The 23,736-nt window shown below is 40.4% G+C and overlaps 1 protein-coding gene across 5 annotated transcripts in view; it reads right to left on the bottom strand.

The window, feature by feature from the left end:
* The window catches only part of PTPRM (protein tyrosine phosphatase receptor type M), a 929,698-nt gene that overhangs the window by 203,906 nt on the left and 702,056 nt on the right, over positions 1-23,736 (bottom strand). For 4 of the 5 annotated variants that reach the window (XM_073550938.1, XM_073550940.1, XM_073550939.1 and 1 more), the window contains 3 exons: positions 23,115-23,272; positions 19,093-19,167; positions 5,811-5,995 (listed from right to left, as the gene is read on the bottom strand). In XM_073550938.1, coding sequence (XP_073407039.1) covers positions 5,811-5,995; positions 19,093-19,167; positions 23,115-23,272 — 418 coding nt within the window. Of the gene's footprint in view, positions 1-5,810; positions 5,996-6,559; positions 6,572-7,218; positions 7,297-13,258; positions 13,286-19,092; positions 19,168-23,114; positions 23,273-23,736 lie in introns of all 5 variants that reach the window. The other variant, XM_073550942.1, reaches the window with a different exon arrangement.

The following is a 23,736-nucleotide window of genomic DNA, read 5'->3' as shown; positions in this document are numbered from 1 at the left end:
GCGGGTCCTTCACCCTACCGCCGTCACGTGCCTAATACCTGATTGTCACCTCAATGTACTCTGGCTAGTGCACTGACCGGCAAGGACGCTAGCATCACCACTGCAGATTTTAAAACACAGAGGCTCTGCTGCTAAGCTCCAAAGTAACAGAATACGGCACCACGAATCTGCACTCCCACATCAGCAACACCACTGAAACAGGAGAGCTCCAAACCCCTACCTGGTCTGCAAAGAAGTAACTCTATTACCGACAATCAGCAGATGGGTCATGTGACTATTTAAAGGGAGGTGGGAGTGGTTACCAACCAACATCAGCTGACAAACCTAAAAGAACAGCCAGCAAGAGACTGACATTAATTCTTGCTGGACCATAAAGAAAAAAACAACATTTAAATATCAGCAGAACCATAGCTGCCACAAATCCCATAATGAATCGTGACACATATGCACTCCATCCAAGATGGCCATACCCTTACATGCATGACCCTTTTTAATAGATAAAATATGTTTGCAGTTTCTTATTATAGGGATTTAAAAAAAACTTATATGCCAATGATTGCTTAAACAGAGATAGTACTTAGCCTTCCTGCTTTCTGCCACTGCTTGGGTCTCTATGTACTGGCGGCAGTCGTGACATCACGACCATAGAGTAAATCACTGCTGCAGACAATCAATGAGCTCAACAGCATAACTACTGAACTCAGTGATTGGTTGCATAGGTGATGATCACTGTTGTTGGAAAGTCACTTTTGCAGCAAGTACACAGAGACCACAGCAGCGGTGGAAAGCTGGTGCTGGACCCATGGAGGGTGAGTACTATCTATGTTTGATGACTTACAAGTATTTAATTGTTTGGGTGCATGTTCTTTTGCTAATGGAAAACCCCTTTAAGACCAATCATCATGCTGATTCTTTAATGCTAACTTAATGCAGCTTTTTCAGCATACACGATTTATAGCAACAAATAATATGTTTCTGTTACAAACTTTTTTTCTGATGTAGAGGAAAAAAAACATAGAATTTTATCAGAAAGCCAGCACTCCAGCAAACAGAAACTGCATCTTCCATTTCTGACACAGTTTTCCCTTTGACAGTTGCCTCTCTGATCCTACCTTATCTTTATTCTGCTACAATAGTGCACATAAGATCAAACGCGAGAAAGCAAAAGTAAATCATTTATTCTGTAAAAGCCTGGGGCTTAATTCATTAGTGCTTAGAAATATCTCCTTAGATTCAGACTTGCTCCCATAAAGAATGGTAATGGAACAGGTGTTTAAAGCTCACTTGTAATGAACACTTTAATTATTGAGCAAAAAGAAATATCATGACGATTACTAGAGATGCAAAAAGAAGCAAAAAAAAAGCAATTTATCATTTGTTCAAAGGTTAAAAAATGAGGTTTGGACAAGAAGGGCAGTGACATTTTTGTATTATTACAAAGTCATTGGATAACTGTGCAAAAGAGCTGTAAATAAAATTACAATATGGATTGCAGCTCTTTCATGTATGTGGAACTAAAGAACATTGCTTGGGGCTCCAAGGACAATAATATATAAGGCAAAAAGCAAAAAACATCTCAGGCAACATGTACATATAGGTTACATTCGCACATCTGGTTGACATGTTCTAGTGCTGCCTGTTCTTGTCTCAGATGGCACAATGACCTATAGATCTTCACACAAAGAGGTCTGTATTCCTTATCTGCGAGACTCAGTCATTACATTCTATAGGTACTGTCACACTTAGCGATGCACCAGTGATCCTGACCAGCGATATGACGCGGTCAGAATCGCTGGTGCATCGCTAAGTGGTCGCTAGTGAGCTGCCACACAGGCAGATCTCACCAGCAACATAGCAGGGGTCGGTGGTCACTACTTACCTGTCAGACGAGGCGATCCTGACGTCCTCCACCTGCGTCCACGCGTCGCTCGCCGCCACAGCAGGAAGCTGACGATGAGAAATGGCCCAGGATGTTCTCGCGCGATCAGCGATGAGCAGCAGGGGAGCCAGTCGGAGGTAAGTATCAGACATAGCGATAACGTCGGTGACGTTATAGCGATATTGCTAGCGATATCGCTTAGTGTGACAGGCCCTTATGGGGATCTGTATTAAGCAGATGACACACAGAAGACAGACAGTGTGTTTCAGAGTTCAGTTTCATCTGTTTTTAAGAGATCCATTGTTAAGACTCAATAGATAAAAATATCACAGGGTCTACCTGCTTCTGTGAAAAAATTGGATGACAAAAAATGGAAGCAACTAGGATGACACCCACAAAAAAAAAAAAAAGATGTAGGAATGTAGCCTTAAAGGGGTTATTCTGGAATATTTTTTGCTTTTTTTAGTTTGGGCCTAAGAATTAACCGTCAGATTAATAGTCAGTTACAATCTGTCTATTGAGCCCAGTGCCGACCTCTATCGGCACAAAGCAGTCACAGACCGCTCATGCCAGTGATTCAGCAGCTTCCGCAGATGTCAAGTTAACATAGCAGCTCTTCTTAATCTGGGCTGGTCTGTTGATGAGGTGTGACTGCTGACGTCATGCTGATTGACAGATGGCTCCTCGCTGCCTGAGGGGAGCTGGCTGTAAATCAGCATAATGTCAGCAGTCATATTCTATTGACAGAGCAGATAGAAATTCTCAAAGCACAGTTGTTAACAATTCCGAAAAGAGGGAAGAATAGGAAGCAGTTAAGGAAACCAGGATGGATGAACACAGAACTTAAGCACATGCTAAAAAGGAAGAAAAAAATGTTTATAAAATGGAAAGAGGGAGGCATATCTAAAGAAGAATATAATGCTGTCTGCAGAACCTGCAGGGCACAAATCAGATTAGCTAAAGCTGAAAATGAATTGAGGCTTGCAAGAGATGTCAAAAGCAATAATAAAGGATTTTGGGGATATGTCAAAAGTAAAAGAAAAGTCAAAGATGCTATAGGATTTTTACAGGATGAAAATGATGAAATGGTAAGACAGGATGTTGAGAAGGCTGAACTTTTAAATTCCTATTTTGCATCTGTTTTCTCTCAGAAAGGAAATGTAACATCAACTGTTATTCACTGTCCTATTAAGGGAATAGAAGAATCCAGGATATCTATAAACAGAAAGATAGTGAGGAAACACTTAGCTAGCCTAAATGAATTCAAGTCTCCAGGTCCAGATGAATTACACCCCAGAGTACTGAAGGAGATAGCAGAAGAAATTTTTGAACCCCTCTCTATAATCTTTGAAAATTCTTGGAGAACAGGAGAAGTGCCAGAAGACTGGAGAAGAGCAAATGTTGTTCCTATCTTCAAAAAGGGGAAGAAGGTGGACCCAGGTAACTATAGGCCGGTGAGTCTGACTTCTATACCAGGAAAGATCTTTGAACAAATTATTAAACAACATGTATGTCAATACCTGGATAAGAATGAAGTGATTAAACAGAGTCAGCATGGGTTTGTAACTAATAAGTCATGTCAGACTAACTTAATTTCCTTCTATGACGGTATCACTGATTGGGTGGATCAAGGAAATGCTGTAGATATAGTATATCTTGACTTCAGCAAAGCATTTGACAAAGTCTCTCATACAATCCTTATTGAAAAAATGATTAAGTATGGAATGGACAAGGCAACTGTTAGGTGGATTCATAACTGGCTTAGTGATCGGACCCAAAGAGTGGTCGTAAATGGCTGCACATCCAGTTGGAAGAATGTCTCAAGTGGGGTACCACAGGGCTCTGTCCTGGGCCCTGTATTGTTCAACATCTTTATCAACGATTTAGATGAAGGAATTGAGGGTAAACTGATTAAATTTGCTGATGACACAAAGCTAGGAGGGATAGCTAATACTAGAGAAGAGAGAGAGAGGATTCAAAAAGATTTAAATAAACTGGAGAAGTGGGCAGCAACTAACAGAATGGTTTTTAACAGGGAGAAATGCAAAGTACTACATCTGGGCAATAAAAATGGAAAAAACATATATAGAATGGGAGGAATAGGGCTAAGTGACAGCACATGTGAAAAAGACTTGGGTATACTAATAGATCACAGACTGAATATGAGTCAACAGTGTGATGCAGCAGCAAAAAAGGCAAATGCAATTCTAGGATGTATTAACAGAAGCATACAGTCTAGATCACGTGAAGTCATTATTTCCCTCTACTCCTCTTTGGTCAGACCTCATCTGGAATATTGTGTCCAGTTTTGGGCACCACATTTTAAAAAAGACATCAACAAACTGGAGCAAGTTCAGAAAAGAGCGACCAGAATGGTGACCGGTCTGCAAACCCTGTCTTATGAGGAAAGGTTGCAGGATTTGGGAATGTTTAGTTTGCAAAAGAGAAGACTGAGAGGAGACTTAATAGCTGTCTACAAATATCTAAAGGGCTGTCACATTGTAGAAGGATCAACTTTATTCTCATTTGCACAAGGAAAGACTAGAAGCAATGGGATGAAACTGAATGGGAGGAGACACAGATTAGATATTAGAAAAAACTTTTTGACAGTTAGAGTGATCAATGAGTGGAACAGGCTGCCACGAGAAGTGGTGAGTTCTCCTTCAATGGAAGTCTTCAAACAGAGGCTGGACAGACATCTGACTGGGATGATTTAGCGAATCCTGCTTTGAGCAGGGGGTTGGACCAGATGGCCCAGGAGGTCCCTTCCAACTCTACGATTCTATGATATAAGAATAAGAGCTGTTCTGTTGATGTGGAGCAGCTGAACTGTCGGCAGGAGCGGTCAGTGACCGTTCTGTACCGGCATTGGGAAGAGCAGGCTAGTTAGCCTCTGTTAGCCACAGTCGTCCTGGTCAACCCCTTTAATTTCACCTCACCTCTGGGAGGGACTTGTATCAGAGTATGGTGCTCTTTGGAGAGCTAAATATCAAATGTGTTTTCCGCTAAACTAGCTTAGTAACGGAGCATTTAATGTGGCAAGGCACTTTTTAAAATTCGGTTAAACATAAAAAGTCCCTGCATAAAATCAGAGGCATAAAGAGATAGAATATGGTCCGGTAAAAGTCAATGAGTTCCTTACAGCTCCATATGACTTAAAAGCTACAAGAAGCCATAATATGAAACCAACCCTATGTTATGCCCCCAGCAATCAGGAAGTTAGCATATATCCGATCATTAACTCTTTAAGGCGTTCATCATATATCAATAAAAACAAAGGTTTGATTGACACTACAGAAAAGTATGGAGGCCTTATGGGTCCTGACGATGAGCCTCGGACATTCTATTTTCTGCCATAAGATGCTCCATACATTATTGCATTACTGAGATTTTATCCCCTTGAAGCAATACTTTTTTGGGGAATACCTATCTATATTGCAGCATCACATTTTTACATAAGATCATTTTTAATCTTTCTTAAACAATCTTGTATCAATGTGTAACTGTGAGATAGAAATTTCCTTTTTCCATACATCTACCTTACCTTCTCTAACTGAACACATAGCGACACGTGCTTATCTAAAAGGTAAGAAAGACTCATCAAGGATATGTCTGAGCACATAATCAATATAATGTACGCTGCCTGCCGAACAGATAAACATTTAACAATGAGAGATATCAGACTTCACACATCCACAACATTCATATCCTGTCAGCTGGAGAAGAGATGAAAGGCGATGGTGTCAACTCTTCAAACCTGTTATGTAGCTATCTAGTTGAACCTAAATATTAATAATGAATGTTCAAAATAAAATATTGAAAGTTCTTTTTGGAAATTACAGAAGATGAAACAGGCATTTGAAGTTTTCTCTGCATTATACCTTACTACGGCATCTCCTGCCATGGCACTGTGCTTGAGTTTTCTACTTACTTCATATTCTTCTTTGAATCCGTAGCCTTCAGCACATTTCATCTGCGTGATGTGCTGCAGTAAGTCAGCTACCCGGATAGCTGGGTGAAGCTGGCCTGTCTGATAGGGAACATCAACGGCCTCCCGCTTCTTGTATGTATGGGATTGGGCTAAACTGCTTGTCTCGCTGTTGGTGTGGTTTTCATCTAGAAGTAGAAAAGGCAATAAAAGATTGGTTGGCATACTGAAATCATAAAAGCCTAATAACAAGGCTTCCTTGGTGGAAATGAAATTATGAAAACTATGAGAAAAATATATAGCTTATTTCATATAACCAGAAAAAAAAAATCCATCAATGGCAAATTATTTTTATTCTCCCATAGTAACCAGGATTGGGCAGGACGATGAATTACAATAGTAACAAAGTAACACATTATATCATACAAATATGGAACAATATGAAACACAATGGTTGGACACTTGGTATGGCAGACATTCAGAGTGGATTCAGAGTTTCACCCCATTCATTCTCATGCAACTGATAGGAACGTAAGGTTGTTACATAGCAAATGAAAAAGGTCCAAACACAACCCAACATAAAAACAGACCCAGTGGTAGAATAAAGACCTGCAGGGTTCCCACAACCACTTGGTCTTATCCCGTGTTGGGAGAGTATGTCAAGAGGGATCCTGGCATCCTCAACCAGCACTGGAAAAGTTCACCAACCTCCCCCATGGATGTTTCTTCAGAGGGTAAGAATGGTAACTTACCATTAATTGGCACTTTAAAGAAGATACATATCAGGAGGGAAAAGAGTAGGAAAAAAATGAGACAGGGCATAAGCAATTAAAACGTATTCAGTATCATCAGTCTGGCTCCTGACAGTGGTCAAAATAAAAAGAAGAGGAAGGGTATGAGGCCAAAAAATAAAGATAAATAATAAGACTAGATTAATAGGAAACAATAAATGTTGATGTCACATACCTAGTGTTAATATAGATCTATGGCAAGCTATATGGGTCTTATTTGTTTCTTAATTTAGAGTTTTCATTTGAAACATATTTATCTAGGGATCTGCCATTACTGGTGCAGTTAATAGGGAGCAGACTCGGTCCTCCGTCACAGTTTCTGAGTCAGTGTTTTGTTGTCTAAGCTCACATATGGACATAAAAAGGAAATTACGGTCAATATTTTCAATGAATTGCCATTTCAGTATGGAGCATCCAATAATGAATGCATTTCATGCACGTGTAAGGTGGTGATATAGTTCTATGAAGGGAAATTACATTAAGTTTAGATACTTTTAAACATTCTAGAACATGTCTAAAAATAAGATACGACACAAAGGACAAAAAATCAACGTCATTTAATTTGTTTATTTTTAATTGTCAAATAATCCATCAAATTTTTGTATCACAGCATATCCAACCTAACTCCATATCCTCATGAGATTCTGGTCCAGTCCTGGTTTTCAAACTCCCATTCTGGTCCTGGTATTCCAGATTTTCTACAGAAAATTAAAAATGCCATGACCAGAATGCATCGAAAAGACAGAACATTTCGAAACAAAAATTCAATAATGGAAAATGAAATTGTCCCCGATCCCCCCAACAAAGTCTTCCGTACAAAATGTAACATAGAAGATATTTAATATTAAAAATATATGTATATATACAATTTTATAATGCATAAAAATCATTTAGAACTACATATCATGCAACATATTTAATAAAGGTCTCAAAGCAGCACAAATAGTTTTTAAACTTTCACAATAAATAGTATTATACACTAGAAAGGGAAATAACGGAAGAATACAGTGCTTTTCCCTTCATTGAAACCATTAAGTAAAATAAAAAAATTACAGGTTCAATTTTGTTAATTTTATAAAATACTTATTATTATTACTGTTTATACTTTATAAATTGCCACAGACTGGGTTTAGATGGGATCTGTCACCAGATCTTATTTTATTTTTTGCACATTGGGCCTATGTTTTCTGCTATGAAGAAACATTATAAAAACTTAGTGACAAATGTTTTACATTTGTGTATGCAAGTATGAAAAAAACAAGTGAATTTGGGGTTTATTAAAAATTCTTCACGCTAAACTAAACAAAAATAAAAATTTACTTGGTTGATTAAAAGTAGAACGTCTTTGGTGTAATATAATAATTATTATACATTTATTTTTTGGGAATATGAACTTTGTCTATGCGTTTTCTACGTATTTAAAGGGATGTTCTCATCTCCTAAAGTGGTTTTATTGGATATGCCAATGCTTTATAACCATTAATGATCTGCCCTTCTGGGCCCCTACTAATCCTGAAGATGAAAGAGCTGACTTGCCTAATCTGTGTATTGGTCCTTCATAGTTTTTCAAGGGTGTGAGAATGGGGCCAACTGTGGTTTTCTAATTTGGGCCAACTGGGGTTTTCTGCGTGGGGTCGACTGCCATTTTATGTGTCGGATAAACAATAAAGTGACCTCAGTGACAGATTATTGCTAGTGCTCCTCTGATCTAAAAATTGGTGGGCACTGTTCCCTCTAAGCTGTGCACTTTGAATTAAGAATGCCCGATACCGCACACCGTGTAAGTGGGCTTATTGGCCTCATTAGTACATTGTAATAACTTTTTTCCTTCCAGATTACTCAGTTTAGAAGGAACATGGTTGATGAGGTCCCTGAGGTTACACCCCTACAAAACACAAAGTATCCTAGTGACATGTCATCAATTTATGAGATGGTAATACCACTTTAAAGGGTCTTCCCAAAACTCATTTTTCTCTGGGATGTTAAATATCTAGTCCTTAGTGACTCCACTGTTAGCACTCTCTTGAATTAATAGAAGACGGGTTATAAATTGTGCATTGCTCAATCTCAAGCTAAATTCCTATAGTGCAAAAACAGCAAACTTTCTGCTAAAATCTACTGTGCTTTTGAGAGCCAGCATAGGGCATGAGATTTTAAGGAATCTCATGCACAGACTGAAAATTCATTTGTGGCATGGATTGACAGGTGCGGCGGGTCTGAGAGCCACATCACGTTAATTTATGCTGTGGATATAGACGTAAAGGGTGATATGCACAGCACTCCCCCTCATCCTTCGCAATGGTAAATGTGACTGTGGATATCGCTGCTGCTGGAGATGCTACACGGGAATGTAGCACAAGGTGGGCAATCTGGAAATGTAAACCCTGCAGATACGAAGACCTGCTATTAACTTCATTCGTACTGATTATTGTTTTGACCAAAGCAAAAACTTTCTTCCTAGATTAAATGACTAGACTAAATGTAATGAATTTATGTCATCTAATGATATGTCAAACCTGACTTTAAAGTGCACAACTAAAAAATAATAAAACTAGATAAAAATGATTGCTTTTAGTATCTAGCATTAGTTCGGTGCAGACGGCTCCCTCCTGAAATTTGATTGATTACTTACAGGGTAAAACAACAGAACATTGGCACACCATCGTGCGGACAATAAAACACAAAGCCGTGTGCCATGCACATCAAAAATCTATTGTTCACTCCTTCCATGAATTTAATACCCGTCATAATCATACTTTCAATGTCATAAGTGTTGGACAGAGATAAGGGAATGGCAAAATAAAATCTAAGATTTTATTTAATAGGCTTAGTATAATCCTGCAATTAAATCACACAGATTTATTCACCCAAACTCTGTATTTCTTCCCTCAAGGGACATATATCTGCTAGATAAAACCGCTAACCAAAGACAAATGTGACAAAAAGTACGGATCAGTCCTGTGTGGGTTCTGGTGATAGTGTTCTACTCTTTGTCATTTTTGTATGATTTGTGCTTTGGACAGAGCAAATGTGTAAAACATCAAGGACAAGTGTTATGGCCTTGAAATAAACTGAATGAGTAAAAGCCATTTAACCGAAGGCCAGGCCTTTATAAAGGCATATTAAAGACCGCTGGTCAGTGTAAATATGTCCGCCGATCAAGCTACAAAAGAGGAAATTGCCCCATGTAAACAGAGATGTGCTGCCGACACTGACAAACCTGTCAGCGAACATCCGAAAGCATTAGCGATCACTCATTACATGCTGATGGGACCGAACTGCGCAACTGAAGCTGCAAGACTGTTAATTGGCGCTTGTTTTGGGCACAAAAATACACAAGTGTAACGGTGAGCGATAAGTTAGTTCTCTAGTGAATTCTACGTCACCAATAAGCAGCTCAGAAATTATAGAAATATTAAAAATGTGCTGTCCGTGACGCATACACTGATGACATGGTCATTTAAGGTATGTGAAAAAATAGATAATAATAATAATAATAATAATAATTGTATTATAGATATAAACCATCATTGCTGATGATAGTGCTCTACTTGGGCAGTAACAGTAGGGCCTGATGTTTGCTTCCCCAATATGCTTTTTCTATGTGTGAGTTCCCCACCCTCTTATTTTCTAGAAATGCAGTTTTCCTGCTGAGGGTAAGGTCGGTTTCACTCATCCATAAAAGATGGACCATTCTCACATGGGAAGACCAAGTCAGACAACTGGGCGTCCTGATCTGAGCTAACAACTTCAGATATACCTAAGAGGCAGTTAGAACAGGTCAGGAGATCCGTTTGTTGGGTCAGGTCTTCCAATTGAGACTGGCCTTTGTTTCACAGAGGTGTGAAACAGGCCTTATGGAGACGAATCAGGCTTTGCTGTACTCAGCTACAATGTCTTTGGTCAGCTCTGCTAACTTTGTATGAACTTACTTACATTTATGGGATTTTCTGGGAATAGAAATAAAATACATACTGTAACTGTAATAAATAAATTCCTAAATACCTTTTATTAGCAAATTACACTAATCAGTATATTACTTTAAAACTGCTACCATCTTGTTACACATACACAAAACTGTTAAAGGGGTTGTGTAATCCTCTTTCTTCAAGAGCAACCATTTCCCTGCCTGACGGCTTCCTGTTTGGGCGACTGTCCATGTGAGGCAATCATCAATGTATAAAAAGTGATTTTTACGCTAAATACTGGGAGGTTTTTCTCGCTACAAACACGTGAGTGATGCAATGTGCATCAATAAGGCTGTTAACACACTAGCATTTGTGTCCGCAGCGTAGGGCTGCGTGCTTCTTCCCTTAAGCTCCACCTACTTCGTACCTATATTTAACATTGTGTACACAGGGACATGCGTTGTATGCGGATGCGTTCCCATGCGTCGTTTTGACGTGCCCTCCGAACGCAACATCTTAAGGGAAGAAGTACGCAGCCCTACACTGCGGACACAAACGCTAGTGTGTAACTGGCCTAATATGACATTGGGGGCAGTTTAATAGCAATAAAGGACGTGACAGGTTCCCTTTAAAGGTACTGTCACACTTAGCGATGTACCAGCGATCCCGACCAGCGATATGACGCAGTCAGGATTGCTGGTACATCGCTAAGTGTTCGCTAGTGAGCTGCCACACAGGCAGATCTCACTAGCGACATCGCTGGGGACGGGGGTCGCTACTTACCTGTCACACCAGGCGATCCTGCGTCCTCCTGCCCTGCTCCACGCGTCGCTCGTCGTCACAGTAGGAAGCGCCGCAGGAAGCTGACGAGAAACAGTCCTGAACGTTCTCGCGCGATCAGCGATAACCAGCGGGGGAGCGGGTTGTAGGTAAGTATCAGACACAGAGATATCGCTAGCAATATCGCTATAACGTCACAAGTTATAGCGATATTGCTAGCGATATCTCTTAGTGTGACAGGCCCTTAAGACACTTCTATTGTTTCTGGTGAAGTGATTTTTTCTTTTGCATTGACTAAGGGTGCATTTCCATTGAATGATGTGTAATATGAAAAGGGCGACTGTCCATTGTGCTTCAGATGCACACTGAACAATCTGTAATGAACTTTTTTTTTTAATATGCTGCCAGTGATCTCAACAGCACAGATCCTGTTTACACAGCATAATGCCTTCCAATTTTAAGAACTATTTTTCACAGTCAGTTATGTTGATTACATGATTTAAAATATTACTATCTGTCATCTTTGGCACTGGATTCACTGACATGTGTACTGGAGTGGGCATCAATGGTATCTCTTTCATAGCCCTTGTCTATGGCATTGTCATGGGGCTTACCTGCAGTGACATGAATGAGACTTGCAACCTTTCATGTACTGGAACATTAATTCCATTGTATATACCGTATTTATAATTTTCCCTGTGTTAGCTGTGGATATTCTATATACATTTTACTTGAAAATGTAATTAAACCCTCCAATTTATGAGTTTTACTATACCTTATATATACACTTTATATTAAAATACATTACAGTAACTATTCTAAAATATTAATTATAAATTGGGTCCAACACAACGGGTATTATGCCTACTCACAGGTATCATAGGTCATAATTGTAAAAGGCCAAGATCCCATAAAGAGGTCACTTCAGAGCAGAAAACACACTGTAAATCTTAAGTTATTTTTCCACTTGGACTGATTCCTTTATAAGACTTTTTGATTATATGATATTTCCAAATGTCTACAATTTCCAAATTGCCTGATGGCCGGAAAGACAGGACAGCAAATCAATCAGGTAAATGAATCTGTGTCTGCAGAATAGGGCTGCGGAATGAATATCTGACCTCAGGTCCAAGCCCAATGAAATAATAAGACCCATGGAAGGTGAGACGACTCTCCGAGTCCTGACATGTTTAAATAAGGAAAATTCATATTGATCTGCCGACTGATGAGATTTGCACTGATACTTTACAAATGAAAGCTTTCTTGATATTGCCATCTGTTGATTGAATAGTTTATTTTAAGCTTTCATCTCATGTATAAAATCATTACATATAAGCAAAGAGAAGTGTTGTCACTGAAGGGAAAAGCATATATGCTACAATTTATGACCGGAAGCTGTGGATATACAAAATAAACCAACTAAATACTGACACTGTGCTATCCAGGTTCAAGGAAGAAAAGACAGAGGCATGGCATTTCCAGACAAATGTTCCACATCAGGGGAGCCAGCATTTCACGTCCCGGTAAGTACTGGACTACAGTTCCCATTAACCTTGACATTTTTGCCCAAGACAAGTTGATGGGTGTTGTAGCCCAGTATAAACGAAACAGCGCCATGCTGACCTCCTCTGTTACATGTTGAATTTTGGATGGTAGTCATCTCCGACAAGCAGTCACAGTGGAAAAAAACAGTGTCCCGCAAAAATGTTGTAGTATAAGAACAAGCCATGTGGCCAGAAGCTGCGATAGGTTTGTGTGACCCCCACATATAGAAAACAATTTTAGTAGCACCATTTAATAAGCAAAAAATACTTTTCTTCACAACATTTTCAGCATTTTGCATGTGTAAGAATCACTACAGTCACTGCTTTGTGAAGAGCCAAACACAGGACGCATGGGAAAGTCTCTTCTGCTACCACTGTCTATCCTAGTCATTTGTACACACAAGTTTTATGAAGGGAAATGATCTCACCTAAAATTGCAGTTGGCACAAATGGGTCTGCCATGTACCACAATCGGGGCCAAGAAGAATGAGGGGAATAAAAAGAGAACACAAGGAGAGAGAAGAAGAAAAATAGAAAATAATTGACACAAAGGCTGGTATACCCAATAGGTTCAAGTTAACAAAGACGGCTGTATTGCAATGGAGGAAATTCATATTCAGCTGCAGGTTTCACATTAGGTTAAACAGGCATCGAAAAAATGGCAGATATCACGGTTATCTCCTCCCTGATGAGTGTGTACACCAAATAAGTCATGACATTTTAGGAGCAGTTTCCTCTGGAAGCATCACTGACTCTGAGGACCACTGCTTAAGGGCTTCAGGGAACTTTACTCACTAAAAATTCCAGGTGTGACAAGGTCAAGTGATGCTATTCGCAGAAATGAGTGCTCCTACAATGATCCCGCTTATTAAAACAATGTGCCATAAAATCTACTGCACGTCATGTACTGTAAGAGAGCCCTGAAGAGGAAATCAATACCTGCGAAAATAAACAGGGTTATATGGGAGCTTTGATAGGATGCACTTATTAAATATTAAAGAAACCTACAGTATCACAGAAGAAATTATTAGAAGAAAGGGATCCATTTTTCTCATACGGCATCATAGTAAGAGGCAAAACAGGCAAATGTGAGTGTAAGTAAATACAAATCAATGTAACATAAAAAAGCATAGAAAATAAATAAATATGACTACGACTGATAAATCACGAGATTTTGGAATTGATTTACTTGCCCATTGAAGACACTTATTATAGGCTTCTATTTCACAATGTAAAAACAATATTACACTTTAACATTTGCTTCGGCCTCTGCCATAAACTCAGGATACTAAAAGAATCGTGCAATGTTACAGTAGTTAAAGGGGTAGTCTAAAGTCAGAGTAAATTTCATGCTAAATCGCATTATATTTAGTGCCGTAATCAAAGCTTTTCTAATATTCTTGCATTAAAAAGTCCCTATTCTTCCCTAACTACACTATCTAAATTATATTCTATTTTTTGACACGGCCCCCAAAGAAGCCAACGCGAAACGCGGGTTGGGGCTGCAGTACCGTGTGTTCCTGGGCTGAGGCTCTATGGGTGAGAGCAAATTGTGCTTTTTTGATGTTCGTAATACCTGTTAGGCCTCTTTCACACTTCAGTTTTTTTGCATCAGTCAAGATCCGCCAAAAGGACGGATGGCGGATCCGTTTTAGTACTGATGACAACGGATGGCACCCGTCCGTTTTTTTGACGGATCCGACAAATGAAGAGCCTGGAAAAGGAGAGAGAGAGAGAGATTTTTTTTGTCCGGCACCCAGAAAGAATATCGGGTTAAATGAGTGTCTGGAGGATCTGCCACAGAAAAAAACGTTGCAAGCTCCGTTTTGAAATCTTTGAGGATGGTAACGGACAGGAACTTTTGGCGGATCCGCAAAAAAAACCGATGCAACGGATGGCAATCCGTCACAATCCGCCAATAATGGAAGTCAATGGGGAAAAAAACGGATCCTCAAAAGAAAATTGCGGATCCATTTTTTTTCAAAACCTGGCGGATTGTGACTGATTGTAAAAAACGGAAGTGTGAAAGAGGCCTTAGGGGTTGTGCTGAAAGGGTAATGGGATTACTGGAGGTTCTCTTATCAGTACTACACTGATAGTAACTAGTCAGCAATTGCAATTGGCACCTCAAGTATTCTATTGTATTATTTCTATCAGCCTTTTATTTGCTCCCCCACCTCGCATATTAATGTCTGGACACATGGTATTTTTGTGTGTTTACCTTCTGTCCTTATGGTTAAGACTCTCTGTCACATATTAATGAGTGTACTACATATACTGAATTGTTGTTCTATTTAATAAACTTGTATATGGTTTTCATACAAGATATTTGTGGACATGTACTCTGTGTTTATCAGGTGTTTATAGACTTTACAAGAGTGTCCTATGGGGGATATATTGGTCCTGATCATATGGTGGACGTCCCCCTTTCAATATAAGTGCTATATTAGTTTTGTTCAGACTTTGTTGTTATCTCCTATATTCTAATTTTTCCCTACTACCTGTGTGATGATGGTATACTTCCTGTGTGATGGTGGGATATTTATTGTGTGATGTTGGGATATTTTCTGTGTGATGACACTTTGTTTGAGAATACTAGTGCATGCTGGGATATTAAAAAAAAAGCATAATTGGGGCAGAGGCTGCAGCCACTGCAATAGCTACTGCCCCCCTCCCTGAAAAAAAGCGTCATCAGTAATGCTCATTTCAGGGGCTGGGCTAGTCCCTGCTTGCTGTATTCTATGCAATGTGCACAATGACAGCACACTCTATTGTCAGCTTAGATCGGCAGTAACCAGCTGGCAACAGAATGATGTCAGAATACCCGGCGTGTAGAGACCAGTGTCGTCATTTGTAGGGCTGGAGCTGGTCTCTGGTATTGCGACACTGCTTTGTTGACTACTGGTTCCTACTGATCTAAGCCGACAACAGAGCGCACGCTATCACTGTGCACACCAAACAGTTCACAGTTTTCAAGAACTAGCGCAGCCTCTGAAATTAGCATTACTGATGATGCTTCAGTTCAGGTAGGGGACAGGGGCTGCGGCAGAGACCGCAGCCTCTGTCCCCTGATTATGCTTTTTCGAATATACCAGCAGGCACCGGAATTGTTAAACAAGGCGTCATCACACAGGAAGTAAGAAATAAATAGAAGAGCAGTTAGATCGTGTAATTAGAGAATGGTAGGGAATTTATAATGCAAGAATATTAGAAAATAGCTTAGATTATGGCATGAAACAGGGAATTAGAATGGCATTTACTTTGACTTTGGGCCACACCTTTAAAGGCTTTTCCCATGTTATGCATTGCTGAGATTGCTCAGGAGTGTTTGTTTTTCTGGGGTGCACGTACACAGCTGCTTGATCTAATAGTATAGGTGTCACCACCTGCTGTAAGTCAGATGCTGTACATGTACTTGTGTGACTGGCGCCCTATGCAAACCTCATCTGTGTGCATTTATAATACTAGACAACCAGTCCTCCATGAATTGGTAGGTTTGTGAGTGGTTGTTTTATCAGTATTTTGCATCTGTGTTATCTCCGCCTTTATCATGGGAGATTGCTGCATCCTGCAGTACATCAGTATTGTCATCTGGCGTTGGTAAATATGGCCCATTTTTTGTATTTTATGTCCTTTTTGGTAAGTAGTTTTTGATTTTAGTGTAGGGAATTGCAAGTCAATGATTATCCTTAAAATGGGTTATGAGGTTGTGTATTGACCAATACCTCATACATTTTTTCACGTTTTTATTGTTGCACATTTTTCACTTTTATGCAGGACGCAGTCAAGGCCTTTAGAGTTGGCTGGGTGGACTGGGGTCTCTCCTTGTGAGTTGCACTTATATAGTGCTCGGTAGCCCACCTGAACCAATAGTATGATAGCAGGAAATCAGCCGCACTCGCACCGAGAATTTTTTAAATGCTTATTTGTATTTATTTAGCTACAGTACAATATTTCAGAAAAGTGCTGGGTGGAAGAACATAGAGCGACAAGTTGTATTTTACGTTTCGACCCATCCCGGTAGGGTGTACTGTGCAGCACATGCTCCAGCAGGTATGACTGTGTGACTGGGGCCCTATGCATGCCCTATATAAGCCTCATCTGTGTGCATTTAAAATACTCAGCAACCACAAATGATAGGTGTGTGAATGGTCATTTCACCAGTATTTTGCACAAGTGCTGCCCCCTTTAACATGGGGGCTGCTGCATCCTGCAGTCATTAGTAATATGATGACCTGATGTCGGTAAATACACTGCTCTTTTTCAGTGATGTTTTTTACATTTTATGTCTTTTTGAGCTGCCTATCAAAATAACAGGCAAAACGGGCAAAAACAACTGAAAGTTACATAATCAAAATACATAGAAAATAAATAAATATAATTAAAACAGATAAACCACAAGATATTGGAACTAGTTCACTTCGCTAATTAAGACACTTATAGGCTTCAATTTCATAACATAAAAACGATATTACATTTGCACATTTGCTTCTGTCGCAGCCACAGAATTGAGATAACATTAAACATTGTGTAATGTTACAGTAGTTAAAGAATTTTCCCATACTATGCATTGGTGAGATATCACAAAGAAATGCCATTGATGTCTGATTACTTGTGTTTCCTCACTACGCAAAAAATATGAGCCAAGGAGCTTTGAAAATAAATTGGAGCTTTGTTTTTTTTTATTTTTCCAATATTATAATTTACGAGACTTAGATTTGAGAACTCTGTAGTTTCCTATACAGGATCATTGAGAGAGGCACTATTACAGAAACAGGTAAAAGTGACTGTGCTCACTCCCTCTAGGCAATCACTGACATTAATGGAAAATCTCATTAATAAGTTATGAGTTAATTTAGTATGAAACCCAATTTTATGTAATGGACAGGATGGGCCATTTATATGGATACACCTAAATAAAATGGGAATGGTTGGCAATATCCACTTCCACATCATCATGTAGCAATTTCAGATATTGATGATGTGTTGCCCTCTTTATGCACTGAAGATGGCACGTTCCCTGAGTTTTTCCAACAAGATGGTGCACCACCACATTATGGGTGTCAGGTCCGAGCATTCCCACATGAACAGTTTCCTGGAAAGTGGATTGGTCGTCGTGGGCCAGTTGAATGGCCACCAAAGTCTCCTGATCTGTCCCCCTCAGACTTTTATCCTTGGGGTCATCTGAAGGCAATTGTCTATGCTCTGAATATGAGAGATGTGCAGCATCTGAAACATTTCTTCTGTGGTGTGGCTATCAGTGTGTCAAGAGTGGGAGAAGAGGGTTGCATTGACAATCCAACACAATGGGCAGCATTTTCAACACATTTTATCAGTGGTCATAAACTTGTAAATAACTCATGAAAGAATAAAGTTACATTAAAGCCAAGCACACCATTGTTTTTCTTGTGAAATTCTCAATAAGTCTGATGTGTCACATGACCCTCTTCCAATTGAAAAAAATAAAGTTGGATCCAAAATGGCCACCATGGTCACCACCCATCTTGAAAACTTCCCTCCCTCCCATATACTAATGTGCCACAAACAGGAAGCTGATATCACCAACCATTCCCATTTTATTTAGATGCATCCATATAAATGGCCCACCCTGTACAATCATTTTATCATTGTGAAATAGGTAACTACCTGTAGACTACTGTATATATGATGTTAGGTCTCTTCTACATCAGAAATAGGAGAAGTGAGAGCATGAATGTAATCAAATTATTTTGTATACACAAATGCACTCAGAAAGCTAAAAAGTCTGAATGTTAAGCAATGGAATATTAAGTAAACTATCTGAATTATTATGTACTCTACTACATTAAAATGCCAGTTCTTCTAAGCTGCTGAAAGGAAGGAGAGAGAGTTAACATCTACCCCAAGGGTTATTGTCATTTAATTAATGGCTATAGTAAATCTGCACTTGAAAACTAGACAAAGAGTAAACCCATGTGGACACAGAGCCCAACAGGTTCCACATGGCAGAGCTCACATGGACACAGGGCCTGACAGGTCCCACATGCCAGAGGTCCTGTTGACACAGGGCCTGACAGGTCCCACAAGGCAGAGGCAATGTGGACACAGAGCCTGAAAAGTTCCACATGCCAGAGGTCATGTAGCCACAAGGCTTGACAGGTCCCAAATGGCAGAGGTCACGTGGACACAGAGCTTGACAGGTCCTACATGGCAGCGGTCACGGCTCACTGGTTTTGAGAAGAGTCACACTGCGCAGAATGAAGAGTACTACTTGGTAGCTTACCTGGGTAGTAAGAATTAGGCACGGTTGTACTTAGTGTGTTTGTTTTCATAGTGAATGATGAAGGCGAGGACACCGCTGTAAATAAAGGCACATATAAATTATACACAATGAGCGGCAGTAAAAGTCATCTGTCATCACCATCAAATCATAAAACACTGTCAAATGTGGTAATTCTGCATCTGCTACACACATAACAAATCTATAAAAGTCATAGTCCAGTCACCTTATAAAAGTTAAAGTGTAAATATTTAGAGAAAACAACACTGTGTATATAGGGACATACGGTATTGATGCAAGTGCAGCATTTCGGAAAACAACTGTGCTCAGAGGAAGTGTCAGAAAAAAACAGGACATCAGTATATGGTCACAAGATGGCCTCTTATTTACGAGATATTCTTTCTGTTCAAAATATATGCACACACCTATGGCCACACGTCACGTTTGTATGTGGAGGTGAGGGGAACAGCTGCTTGCCCAATGATATTTAATGGTTATTGCCTCTCTAAGGCCAGATTTTGCATGTGGCTTTGTACCCGCATGTCTAAACCTGAGGATCAGTCTTGTGGTGATTTACTGTAACGTGCATCAACTGAATCTGAACCAAGACAATATGGCCCTAATTTATCAACAACTCAGTCTTGATGAGGGGGCGTGTTGGAGTCAGACGCTGCAGATTCATTAAGTGTCCACATTTTTGAATGAATCACGAGCATCTGCGCAGTAGCATGCATCTCCACACGCCTCGCTGCTAATCTTACTCCAGTCTGGTGCAGACAGGAGCCAGTAATGAGAGTCGGCAATAACACTATGTTAATGTTGCTGCAGAGTTCAGGCAGCACTTGCTTGTGCGCTGCCAATCAAAATATGACAGGGCTCAGTATGCAAATTGAGGGGGCTTAATGGCAAATCCATGAGTGCACCACAGCCCCCTCATTTGCATAAATCCTTTTTTTTTTATTGACAACAAAACTATTAAAATCTACACTACAGACTAAAGTGGCTCTGTCCATGGTCACCTGACATCTTCAAAAAGACTAGAACAAACAGGCTTGGCACAAACTACTCCATTTCCCAGAGGCCTGGAGTTGCCCGAGCCTCCAACCTTTAACTCCTATACATGGAACTGGAGTTACACAGAGGTCACAGGGTCTGCTGCTGTTTGGTGGCATAAAGTGGCAAGAAGTATAGTCAGGTAACCGGGTCAAAACCAAAGGGTAGCAAAAGGTACAAAATCGTCAAGCAGAAGAAATGCCAACAAAGAAGCAGAGGTGAAAACAAGAAAGCACAAATACTAAACTGGAGCAGAAACCACACATCTAAACCAGGAAAGCACAAAATTATATCTGGCTGCTTCCAGCAGTAAGCTGGAGGCTTAAAAGGTTTGTCCACTATTATAAAGAACAACCCATTCTTGATCTAAATGTTTGTGTCATGATCCAGGATGGATATGACAGGTTTTGAATAAGTAACCTTTTTTTTCCTTCGAGCTGGCTGCTTTGAGATAGGTTTGCCCCCGGTGGCCATTAGGGTCATTACACAGTGGTGTCTTTGTTCTAGTTTGCCCCTGGTGGTGGTTAGTGTTATTGCACATGATAATGAAGCAAGTGTGATTCCTTGGGTCCTGCCTATAAAGGTGTAGCAGGTGGTTTCACTCACTGTTGGTAATATTGGTCTTTTCCAATCATCCTTGGTGAAGGAAGGGACTTGAGAAGAGTCCCGGGCAGCTCAGTCAGAATCCTGGAGTGGCAGCTATGGTGTCAGTGAGGAGTTCTTGCAAAGCTTGGTGGAGTGGCAGCTATGGTGTCAGCGAGGAGTTCTTGCAAAGCTTGGTGGAGTGGCAGCTATGGTGAAAGCTGCACTCAGATGCTGGACTCTGTTGCTGGAAGAGAGCTGCACTCAGATGCTGGACTCTGTTGCTGTAAAGCTGCACTCAGATGCGGGACTCTGTTGCTGGAAAGCGGCACTCAGGTGTTGGATTCGGTTGGAGGAAAAGATGCACTCAGGTGTCGGACTCTGTTGCTGGAAAGCTGCACTCAGGTGTTTGATTCGGTTGGAGGAAATGATGCACTCAGGTGTCGGACTCTGTTGCTGGGAGCATTAGCAACAAAGCAAAGCTAAGTGGTGCTTCCCTGTTTGTCACTTTCCTCAATGTGTGTTTTAGTGCAGTGGTGGGATTAGTTTCTGCACCGTCCACTTCACTAATAAGGGATTGGTTCAGGGCGAGCTAGGGATTTCAGGTATCCTGATCGGCGCCCGGTGCGGAACCGGCCTAGGGATCAGTAGGAGTGTAGAGACACTGACTCAGGGGAGTGAAGGAGGTCTCCACGTCCCCATTCCCTATCGCAGGGCCACCTTTGTAATTGTTTTCCTAGTTTTCCCCTTTATTTTGAAATTCGCCCTGCTGGAGGCGGTGTATCCAGACATACGTGTACTACTGAAATTCGCCTGCTGGAGGCGGTGTATCCGGCTGCACGTTCTATTATTTAAATTCGCCCTGCTGGAGGCGGTGTATCCAGGGTCACGCGTGTCATATAAATTCACCCTGCTGCGGCGTGTGTCCAGTCACACCTGACCATGACAGTTTGGCATCATGACTTCCTCTTGATATCGATTTGTCCGAAAGCGGAGACAGTGACACCAGTGCAGATTATTGGGCGCAAGGCTCCCTTGTTATAACAAATGCACGAGAGCTCTGGGAATGCAAATGCAGACACTGCTGGAATGGCGCCAGCACGAGAGGGGAGTATACGCTTTTTATTTTATCGAGGTCAAGCATGGGAAATAAGAAGGGGGTGTTCAAGTAGTGGACTACTTCTTTAAGCATAGTGTGGTGCTTTCCAATTGGTTGAAACAGGGAGCAGATAACTCCAGTTGGACAGTACACACTCCCATACTGTCAGACTGGTCGGCACTGCAGGTGCCAGTCACCCTAAACTTAGTGGCTGGACAGAGCCTTTGCCGTCCAGAACTTCTGACTCCAATGTATCTTCCATCACCAGCGCAGCCTGCAGAATGAATACGGCAGCACCTGGCGACAGAAGAAGACGTCGCAGGAGCAGGTCCTGGTGGAGATGTGAGAAAAGGTATGATTTTTATAGCAGCTAAGTTTCCTACAAAATGGTAATAGACTTAGTCTTTCCTGATGTATTCATGAGATGCATTGGTTACTCCACTCCTCTCCCTGTAATTGATGTTTGCCCAAGTGTTCTATTTTTGAGAAATTCAACAATAGCAGGTGGATGATGGCCCAAAAGGGGTGTAAGTGCCCCATTTATCACCTGAATAAACCCACTACTCGTAAATGTGCAAAGTGCATTGTGGTGTAGCAGATTAATAATACCCCTTTCTGACAAGGAGAATGCTAAAATAATTCAATATTTATATCTGTCTACATAGGGTCTCTAGAGTTATTAAATGGTGTCCACAGAAATGTCTACCGACAGGTTCCCTTCAACCTTGTTATTGAGAATGCCTAAAACAAAGTATTTATGTAGAAGTGAGCGGAGGGAAGATATTTTATTTACTGCACCCTGAATATTTGATTTTCACGCCTCCACTATGTGATGAAGAATCAGTGCCGCCTTACTGCAGTGTTGCAGGGCTGCATTATGGCTAGATGACAAGTTTATTTTAGAGACTGACAGGCTGACACAGACAAAAATGTCACATTGCTTTTTGTAAAAGCACAATTTCGAAGATAGTTCTAAATGGTCAAAATAAGAATAATGCACCCTGTATAGTATGGGAACGACTTCAAGCTCCCGGCAATACACTTTCTAACTTGTTATGATTATTTAGAGAAAATCCTGAATGCATCAGTGACTGTTCAAAACGCAAAGTGATTTAAGGCACAGCATGAGGGAAGCAGATTTTCCATTAATGACTATTTTGTCCATTAAATTGATTGGTTAATGAGGTGGAAAAATGTCTTAAAAGTCACTCATGTTCACTTCAATTGCTTTCTCCTCTGTGCATTAGTAAAAATAAAACAGAGTTCTGGAGAAAAATCATTTACAACTTACATCTGCCATTCAGATTCAGATTGTGAGTGTCCATAAAAGAGAACGCTTCATCACAGTTAGTGCCTTGCTCGGTGTAGCTTTTATCCATCGAATTCACCATCACTGTCATCTCCTGACGAGTGTTGCTCAGGGTTTCCTTCCGTTTCTTTGCCAGTTTCCTGTAAAATAATATCAATCACACATTATAATTCACTGGAGCTTAGCAACACGGCATTAGTATGGGAGGTGCAGTGGCGGAGAAGCAGTGTGCTAGGTCATATAAGAAGATAGCAAATGGTACATAATAGCTGAGGACCCCTGGTTGACATTATTTATGGCAGTTAAGAATATTATATATACTCCTCTCCTGAGCAACATTACATAAAGCAAAGTAGGATTACAATAAATTTGTTAGCCCAGATATGTCATCATACTGTAATGTGTACTTGAACTTGACCTTCTCAATGGCATGTCATGGGGTAGACATCAAGATAAAGTTTGCTTTACCTGTAACACAAAGACAAGTCTGCTCTCCTACAGGACAAAATCACAAAAAAACGATGTAGATTGGCTATTAGGAGAGCTGAAAGAATACACCAGATACATGGTTAAAGAGTTCGGTGTAATCATCCTCCAAGGAAAT

The sequence above is a fragment of the Dendrobates tinctorius genome, unplaced genomic scaffold (assembly GCF_039654945.1).
Source record: "Dendrobates tinctorius isolate UK_male_01 unplaced genomic scaffold, ASM3965494v1 ptg000171l, whole genome shotgun sequence".
Lineage (NCBI taxonomy): Eukaryota > Metazoa > Chordata > Amphibia > Anura > Dendrobatidae > Dendrobates > Dendrobates tinctorius.
Note: the sequence above shows the minus strand (reverse complement) of the source record. Positions and strands in the feature narration are given on the sequence as shown.